Genomic DNA, 9970 nt, shown 5'->3' on the forward strand with positions numbered 1-9970 from the left:
TTTTTGCCTTCCCTAGCCAGAGTGGTTTCTGCAGTTAGTAACCCAACCCCATCCTCATACACAATTAGTTGAGAAAAGAGGATTCTGGTGAAATTTCCTCCTCAGTTACGAGTACACCGACAGGAACTTGAATCTAGACTTTTGGGAAACATAATGCTGGAGCGTGAAGGAATAAAGAGTACAAACTCATCATGATTCTTGGAAACAGGCATACGAAGTAACTTAAAATGAGAGCACGTATTCATAACGATTTCTTACTTTACACGGGCGACTTGTCCAGTGTCTTCATCAAAAGCTTGAAATTTTCCAATGACTTGGCTTTGGCTCGATCTATCCATGCTCTCACTAACGTGCACGGAGACTGTGCTGCTTTTAAAATGAATGCCTTCTTTCACATTTTTCACCTTTACTTTGATGGGAATGGAGGTAGGCTTGTATTTATTCCTAACTGACTTGTGAAAAGCTGCTTTGTTAGTGACAATAATACTGAAGTCAAGATTCTTCATCTCTTCATAATCTACTTCCTAGAAGGGCAAAATCAAAGGAAATTCTTTTAAGAGAGGAAACATCAACACAAGTAACACATACACACATGTGTGGTTTTTTTCTTTTTTCTTTAGGGTACATGCGCTCGCCAGAAAGGCAGAGAGAGAAAGAGACACACAAAGCGAGAAATCACGCCCCAGGGGGGATGGCCATGGCACAATTCCTTCTCCTCCAGTTAGCGTAATGTCTATGTCGCTAGACTTCCATGTAGTCGACCACGGTTCGCATCCAGGACTCGGTGGCTTAAAACTCACGCCGGGTGTGTGTGCATGCGTGCCCAAGATCCCGAGAGGAGAGTGGAGAAGGGGATTGCGGCGTGGCCATTCCCCCTGGGGGGGTGATTTCTTGCTTTCTGTCTCTCTGTCTCTGTCTGTCTGGTGAGCGCATGCGCCCTATAGCAGAAAACACCTCAAAAAAAAAAAAAAAATTGACCAGAGAGGAAAAAATGAGAAAGCAAGCTGCCTAAGACTCAAACGTAGTCGGCCATGTGGGAGTTCAGTGCCTCTAACCACTGTGCCACCTGCTGGCCCCTTATGATAGAATCTTAAGTGGATTTTTGTTTAAAAGGTAAGTTCCTGAGCCCCACCCAAGCAGATATTTTGAAGATGGGGTCATGCAGCTTTATTGGGTGATTCACAGGCACACTGAAGTATTAAGTTGTCACAGTGCTTGCTTTTAGCGGTTACTAGTGATGTTTGACGTCACTGTGACGTGGAAAATAAGAGGCAGTAATGAGGGGATACTCATGTAGGAAGGGGCATGGTGTGGGAATGGAATCGTCAGGCGTGGACTGTAAGCAAAACTGAAGTATGTGAGGCAATAACTTGGCTGGTACCGTGTGTCTGATCAGAATCTGAACTGCAGTGTGACCACTTACTGGCCACACTACTTGGTTCTGTAGCGATAGCCCCTGTCTCACACAACTCTGGTGCAGTTAACTGAGTCTGTAAAACACTTGTGTTTGGGGCTCAATGTAACGTATTTGATCCTTCTCCAACACCCACCTATCCCGTCCCAGTGTTGAACCCCCAGTACTTACCTTAATAAGGGTCACAATCCCTTCATTAGTCTGCGCATCTGTTTCTATGTGGAAATAACCCCCTTCATTTCCTGACGCAAATGTAAAATTTGCCAACCAATTATCAGAGCCTATTTCATCTGCATCGAACACTTTTATGCGCATGACTTCCACATTAACTTGGTTTTCTTCCACCATCCCTTCGTACTGTTAAAACAGACACACAGGATTTTAGTTTTAATGTAGTGTACAGTTCACTGATATAGTTTTAGTCAGGACTACAATCTGAGCATGCGGGAACATTTATCATAAAAATAACAGTTACCATTTCATCTTCCACCCTAGGGATGTTGTCATTGACATCCAAAACACGAATCTGAACTTGAGCTTGTTTGACTGGCTTATCTGTTATTTGACCGTTGCCGTCTCTTGCTTCTACTATCAAGGAATAGCTGCTGTGTTCCTGCAGAGCAATGAGAAACAGCCAGCTGCGGTGAAAACCAATCACTTCTGGTTTTAGCTCACTTTATCATCAAGACAATGGACCACCGTACATTTAATTCATACATAATTGTCATGATCTGCCGTGATTCATGTGAAGATGCTATTTAGTTGCAATTCGAGCTGTGGTAGAAGGGCAGAGATGCTAGATGAGTTAATGCTCAAGTTCCTAAATATGTCATTGTTCAGAGACGACCCTCACCGTCTCACAGTCTGTGCACAAGTGAGCACTGTGGAGAATGTAGTTAATTCTAACCTGGGAGTGTTGGAGGGACTGAGAGGAATTGGTTCTTTTGTCACACTCTTCATTCTCAGCTTGTGCTAAGAACACCTGGGCCCAAGAAAACTTGTCCAGAACACAAAATCTGTTGAGCTTTGTCTAGGCATCCCCAGAGATAGAACTCTTAGGGAATGTATCCTAGAAAAGGATGTCTCACACGTCACTCAAAAGCGAACTCGTGTCTTCCACACGGTCCCCTGATGGCTCCATTCAGTGTGGCTGGAGTTTTAGAGCAGCTGCTTAGCCAGTGCCAATGCCTGGGCGTCCCGTGTGGGGCAGAACCACTCTGTGAACAGCAGCACTAGGACGCTCTGGAGCCATCTGCCTGCGTTCCAACTCCAGCTTGTCACTTCCTGTGCTGGACACACACATAATCTCTTTGATCCTCCATTTCCTTATGTGTAAGAGGGGGCTAGTAATTGGATTTGTCTTATAGGGTTTCTATGTGGATTAAAGGGGTTAATCCATGCAAAGGGCTTAGAATAGCACTGGACGTGGGACTGACCAGTAAGTGACAGCCCTTATTACTGACTAAACTTCCCACACTTCAGAGACAGCAGCTTATAGAAAACAACACTGCTATTCAACATAACACTTTCCCATTCTAATTTCATGTGAAAAGCTATACAGTAAAGTTTTAGGAGTAATCATAATTAATTTTGCAAAGATCCCAATGGGAATGTTAGGCGCAAGTGTCTGGATGGTGCTACTACTGATAAAACTTTCATGTATGTGACATTTAAGAAATCTATCCCTTCTTTTTATTTAAAAAATTCTCTTTGAGTTAGAAATAGAAAAGCAAAGTCTTTGAGAAAACAGTCTTTCTAGGAAACCTACTCAAATTTTCCTTCGATCTGGGATTTACACTAATTTTTTTCCTTTATAAATATTTTTATAGCCTGACTAGGACTCTTGTTTCCAGACCCTTATCCTCATCCTGGTTAAGAGAGGTCTCAAAAAGTTCATGGAGGGAACCAGCAGTTAGCATAATGGCTATGTCGCTGGACTCCCACGTAGTCGACCGCGGTTCATGTCCTGGACCCGGTGGCTTAAAACTCACTCCGGGCGCGTGTGCGTGCGTGCCCAAGATCCCGAGAGCAGAATGGAGGAGAAGGGATTGCGGCGTGACCATCCCCCCGGGGGTGATTTCTCGCTTTCTGTCTCTATGTCTCTCTCTGTCTGTCTGGCGAGCGCACGCGCCTTATAGTGAAAACCTCTCCAAAAAAAAAAAGTTCATGGAAACATGTGTATTATGAAAAAACTATGCATGAATTGCAAAAAGGTTTTGCACCAAAATAATCTTGTACTTTAATTCCTTTAAATGTACTTTAATGACCTTTTTTGCTTACTTTTTAAGGTTTTTGACATATGGCATGTGCATTTGCCAGAGAGATACAGAGAGAGGAAAAGTGAGAAATCACCCTCAAGGTGAATGGTCACATCACAATCCCTTCTCTTCAGTTCTCCAATTGGGATTTTGGGCACACATGCACATGTGCCTGGTGTGAGTTTTCAAGGGTCTGGGACTCAAACCACGGTCAGCCATGGAGGAGTCCAGCACCTTAACCACCATGCCACCTCCTGGCCCCTCCACAAACTTTCTCATCGTATTAGCAGTGGAGGAGACTCCTGATGTGTCACTAGAGAACTACAAACTGAGGAACGTTGCTTTAGTATTCACGAGTAAACAGAACCCTGACTAGAGCCTGCTGCCATCATTTTATGTCATTTTAATCTTTCTAGTAGCTACATTTTAACATGTAAAAAGAAAGAGGTGATATTGATTTCAAACACATAAATTTTATGTAACCCATTCAATCTTCAGATATTGTTGCTTCAATATATAGTCAACGTAAATATTAAGGTGATGTTTTAACATGACTAAGCCTTCCAAATCTGGCCCATATTTGCACATCTCAGTATGCCTGTCAGTGCGTCTCAGTTTGGTCTAGTCATGTTTCAACAGCTCACAGTCACAAATGGCTAGAGACTATCACAATGGAGGGTACATCCCTAAAAGAGGACAATTCCCAGAGTTTTCCTATGAACGAGGATTACAGAACAAAATTTTAAAAATTAGAAAAGAAGAACAAAGAGGAGAAACTAGAATGTATATTAGCGAGTTTAAATGATGAGCAGCACAGAATATTGATTTACCTCTCTGTCCAAGGTAATACTGGTTGTGTAAATCTCCCCTGTATCTTTGTTTAGGTAGAACACTGGGGGATAGGCAGGCTCCTGAGATACGATTCTATAGGAGATTTTGGAATTCATAGTATTGGGCTCGTCTGCATCTGTTGCATTGATTTTCATCACAAGTGTATCTGGCATTAGAAATAAAGACAAAAGTCAACTTTCAGCACACTTATGTATTTTACTTTATAATTTTACCTTGTCTCCCCAGAAGATTTTAAGTACTTATCACATACAACTTACTAAGATAAAACTTTTAACTAGATGAGGAAGTAAGTGTGAAAGGAGTAGGAAAAAAGAGATGACGGCAGGGTTGAGGTTAGAGGGAAGTCAAGTTCTGAAAAACTGCTACAAGAGGGCCAGCAATAACATTTACTAGTTCTGATAGCCATTACGAAGAAAGATTCAGGAGCAAATACATGACCCTGATGTTTGTGAAGAAGCATTGCTATTCTTATGATATGATGGAGAGAACTCTCCCCGTGGATCTTTTTTTAGACATTTTTGCCTTTTAGTGTGTGCTCTCGCCAGAGAGAAAGACAGAGACAGTGAGAGGGAAAGTGAGAAATCATGCCCGAAGGCTATGCCACAATCCCTTCTACATTCTCCTCCCAGGGTCTCAGGCATGCGTGCACATAAATATACCTGTCATGATTTTCAAGTCACCGTGTCTGGAACTCAAACTATGGTTGGCCATGTGGGAGTCCAGTGACATGCTATGCGGTCTGCTGGCCTCTCCTATGTATATTTATACAGGGCACTATATTGAACAATATTGTCAATAAATCCTACATTAGAACTAATGCCAATTAGGGACCAGCAAATGGCATAATTGTTACATTAGTGGACCACAATTCAAGACCTGTACTTGGTGGCTCAAAACTCATGCTCGATATGTATGAATGCATGCCCAACATCCCAGGAAGAAAGGATTGTGGTGTGGCCAACCCTCCTGGGGAGTGATTTCTTGCTTTCTTTCTCCTTACCTCTCTCTGTCTCTCCGACAAGCGCACATATCTTATAGCAAAAATCTCTCTCAAAAAAAGGAGAAAGAATGTAAATGAGAGGTCAGCAGACTACATCCAATGGGTCAAAGCCAGACAGCCATCGGTTTCTTTATGTAATGAAAACATAAAAAATATGAAGGTGATGTTTTTACATTTTGTTTGAATGTTTTTAGTAAAGTGTTATTGGAGCTCAGGCACACACAATTGTTCACACAGGGAGACCTTACCTGTCACATCTACCTACCATGGTCTGCTCTAACAATAAAAAAGAAGCATGTGAAGTCCTTCGAGCTTATAGAAAAGGAGTTCCAAACTCAGAACAGTAACATTTATTTCTATTTGTACTGTCAGTAACGTTCAACTGCCATTAAGATATGGAATTCAGTGTCTATACAATGGAGATACAATGACTGGCGGGTGTTCATTCATAAAAAACGGACTCTTACGTGCAGCACTCAGCTCTTCAATGGACCCAACGAAGACGTCCTGTGTGAATACCGGCTCATTGTCATTGATGTCTAGAACTTTAATGCGCAGTTCTAATGGTTTCTCTAGGTTGTTTCCTCTTTCATCCAAAGCATAACCTATCAGCTGAAATCATGACATAAATAATAAGTAAGATTACATTTAAACTAAGGTCACTATGATAACATAAAAAAGAATAAAACATACTAAAACTATTACTGAAGAAAAACTACAAATATGTTTGTAAAACTGTTCTTTTTACCAGAAAAAATGGTGTTTCCTCTCGATCAAGAATGCTTGTAACGTTCAATTCTCCAGTGTCTTTATTGAAGACAAATACACCAAAAGGTGGCTCTGTGATCCCTTTCCCGGTGTATTTGTATGTGATTTTGAATCCTTTTTCTTCTGCAATATCAGAATGTATCTAACATAAAAATAAGAGGAGCATGCTTTAAGTTAAACAAGATTTAAATATTAAGATATCTTTTGTATTGTTAACGGGCTTCTATAATTTATATGTACATTTTTTTAAAAAAAAGTTTTCACCATTGGGTGCATATGCTTGCTGGAGAGAGAGACAGTGAGGGGGCAAGTGAGAAATTACTCCCCAGGGGGGACGGCCATGCTGCAATCCCTTCTTCTCCTGGGATTTTGGTCATGCACATACACACACACACCTGCTGTGAGTTTCAGGCCACCAGATCTGGGACTCGAACTGCAGTTGGTCATGTGGGAGTCCAGTGTCTTTAACCATCATGCCACCTTCTGGTCCTTATATGTAAATATTTTTCATGGACATATTCCTCTTGCCCCATCAGGACAAGTTGTCATGATGCTGGCAGGTGGGAGGTGCCATAGCTCAACGGCTCAGGAGGACATGGGCTGTGACGGAGAACCTGGGTTCTACTCCCACCCAGGGCATGCACTAGGCATGTGGTACTAAGATTCTAAGCCTCCCTATGCCTCAATTTTCTCATCTGTAAAATGGAGAAGATGATACTGTGTATCTTTTAGTGCTGCCGTAACATTAAGATATAGCCAGGGTACACCTTGGAGAGTTAACAAGAGTGAAGGCAGGGAGACAAAGTGGGAGGCTCTTTTGATGGTTCAGGTCAGAGATGACAGTGACCTGGCTAGGAGAAAGACAGTGAAGAGAAATGGGCAGATTTGGAATATATTTTGGGGATAGAACTCATAGTATTAGCTACATTTTTGGCTTAAAAATTGCATAGAATTACAGTGCTATTTACAGGAATGGATAGAATTTATGGGGAACAGCTTTAGCAGAAAAAAAAAAGGGTTCAGTTTTGTTCATGATAACTTTGAGATATATAGTAGAATTACCACATAATTTATCAAAAGAACTGGACGCCTTGGAAGTGAAGGGGAACTATTAATTATTAATCCAGGACAATAGCCATAAATCACGACTGTCCCAGGCAAAAGAAGACAAATAGTCACTCTACTTACTAGACATCAGTTCTTTCCATTTTGAAAACTATTTATGATAATATCCTTTTTTCCAGAATTGTAATATTCTCATGTTAAATAAATATTAAACTAGTGCCAGAGCTCTCACCTCCTGACTGAATCAAAACCCATAGTTATATGTATTTTTGCTAATGATCCTGCAACTTCCAGAATTAAAAAGAGGATCTTAAAGCTGGGCACTTTCTACTAAAAAGTAAACTCGGCTAATTTTCAAATATGTTGTGGATGCTAAAAAATTTAGTCAGTACATGATATGGTTTTCCTTAAATGCAAAGTAAAGATAGAAGTCTTTCCATACCATGTTTTAATTACATGCATATGTTTTACCCTCCTCTTTAAACAGTACCTTGGCAATTGGATTCTTCTTGGACAGATCCTCTCCTTCCCGAAGAGCCACGGGGGCAGTGATCCAGGCCCGTTTCTGCCTTACTAAATGAGTGTGTTTAGGATGCAGCTTATTTTCATGTCTTAGGTTTAAGGCCTACAATAAAACATTGCCAAAAATTTAGTATATATCATAAAACATTAGTATGGCGTCCTATAATTTGCTGAACTGTCACATAGTACACATTTGAAGATACATTTTGTATTTCTTAACAGACTTCGTCTTCAAAGAGGAAATGCATATATTGTAGTAAACTTTATAGACATTCAAAAGACTGTCTCCAAAACAGTAAAACGGCAAGCTTTCATTTTTAACAGAGTTCTCAGACTAAATTGTTCAAAAAAATCAAAGAATAATTTTTGTGGCCTTACAAATTGGCAAATAACAATCCATGTTAATTTTTTTTAACTAATTGAAGTTTCAATTTCCTATCATTTTACTAACTTTATTACTCTGTATAATATGTATTTTATGTCAAAATATTTATGCTGGTCATCACTGGGTCACTGGTTTGTTTTTACTTGAAAAAAATTCTCTAGAACTTACAAAAATTAAATTATGTAATGAAGCATTAAAAGTAATAGAATTAAAGTTTAAAATGTTAAATTTCTCTATTTTTTTTCACTCATACTTCAGAGAATTTACTGTCAAAAACATAATGAGTATCTTTAATGATCTTTTCTTATGGTCTTATATTTGCACATTTATACACAGATGTATCAAGGTCTTTTTCCTTTAAAAATAAATATATCTTATTTTGCTCCTAAATTTCTCATTTATACTCCATCATAAGCATTCTTCCATGTACCATAAGTTGTTTTACTATTCTGCTATAGATAGATATTTAGATTATTAAAAAAATACTACACTAAACATTCTCTGATATATATTCCTCTGTGCTTATTTGAATGGGAATTTGAATGACTGGGTCTAAGGCAATGTGCATTTTTTTTTTAAGGTTTTTGCCATATTGCATGTGCACTAGCCAAAGACAGAGAGACAGAGAGAAAATGAGCAATCACACCCCTTAAGGGGATGGCTACACCACAGTCCTATCTCTTCCATTCTCCTCCTGGGATTTTGGGCACATATACACACGCATGCAGTGTGACTTTCAATCCGCCAGGTCCGGGACTCAAACTATGGTTGGGCATGTGGGAATCCAAGACCTTACTCACCGCCCACTGGCACTAGGTGATGTGCATTTTAATCTGGGAAAGCACAGCTAAACTATCTGACAGAAAGTCTGCTTCTGAACCCCAAAGACAGAAATAATACCCTGGTTTCTTACCTCTAGGTGAAGTCCATTCCCAAAGTTAAAGCAGATCTGTAAAAGAAAATAATTTATATGATGTTAAATATAATTTGAAACTCAATTCAGTTTTTTTGTTCCTTTCTTTTTTTGGAGAGGTTTTTGCTATAGGGCATGTGCGCTTGCCAGAAAGACAGAGAGAGCTAGAAAGCGAGAAATCACCCCCCCAAGGGGGATGGTCACGCCACAATCCCTTCTCCTCCGTTCTCCTCTGGGGATCTTGGGCACACATGCACACACGCCTGGCGTGAATTTAAGCCACTGGATCCAGGACTGGAACCGTGGTTGACTACATGGGAGTCCAGCGACAGCCATTACACTAACTGCTGGTTCCTCAATTCAGTTTAAAATAACTGATAATGAATAACCTACTGTAATTTACTAAACTTTCACACAGTACAAATCTTAAGGTACATTTTATATTTCTTAACAGATTAGGGTATTATTTTTACAAAAAGATGTTTAACCACCTCTGCTATCCTTTGTCAAAAGGGAATGAATTTTGATTTCCCCCTATTCTTCTGCCATCAACCCAGGGCCAAAGGGAGGAATTTACATTCTCCTGATCCACACTGCCTCCTTCAGAAAATGATTATCACAGAAAACAAATAATTTGCCTCATGACTTTCCAGTCACTTCCTGGTCCTTTTCTCACCTCAGGTTTCGGTTTCATGTTCTCCAGGAATCCCTGCCTTTCCTTAAGGCCGCTGGTGCGAGATGTGCCTCCCAGGAGCTCCCTGCGCCCCCATCTCATCACCCCGACAGGTCACAC

The 9970-nt window shown here is 40.3% G+C and overlaps 1 protein-coding gene across 1 annotated transcript in view; it reads right to left on the bottom strand.

Annotated features, from left to right (window-relative positions):
- The window catches only part of DSG2 (desmoglein 2), a gene marked incomplete at its 5' end in the record, with an annotated part of 29222 nt that extends 20009 nt beyond the window's left edge, over positions 1 to 9213 (bottom strand). Inside the window, 8 exon segments of the mRNA XM_014588637.2 lie at positions 259 to 524; positions 1586 to 1771; positions 1890 to 2027; positions 4503 to 4669; positions 5992 to 6136; positions 6273 to 6434; positions 7848 to 7982; positions 9178 to 9213. Of these exon segments, the coding sequence (XP_014444123.1) occupies positions 259 to 524; positions 1586 to 1771; positions 1890 to 2027; positions 4503 to 4669; positions 5992 to 6136; positions 6273 to 6434; positions 7848 to 7982; positions 9178 to 9213 (1235 nt within the window).
- Positions 9214 to 9970: the final 757 nt, after the last annotated feature.

This window comes from Tupaia chinensis, unplaced genomic scaffold, assembly GCF_000334495.1.
Source record: "Tupaia chinensis unplaced genomic scaffold, TupChi_1.0 Scaffold000290_1, whole genome shotgun sequence".
NCBI lineage: Eukaryota > Metazoa > Chordata > Mammalia > Scandentia > Tupaiidae > Tupaia > Tupaia belangeri.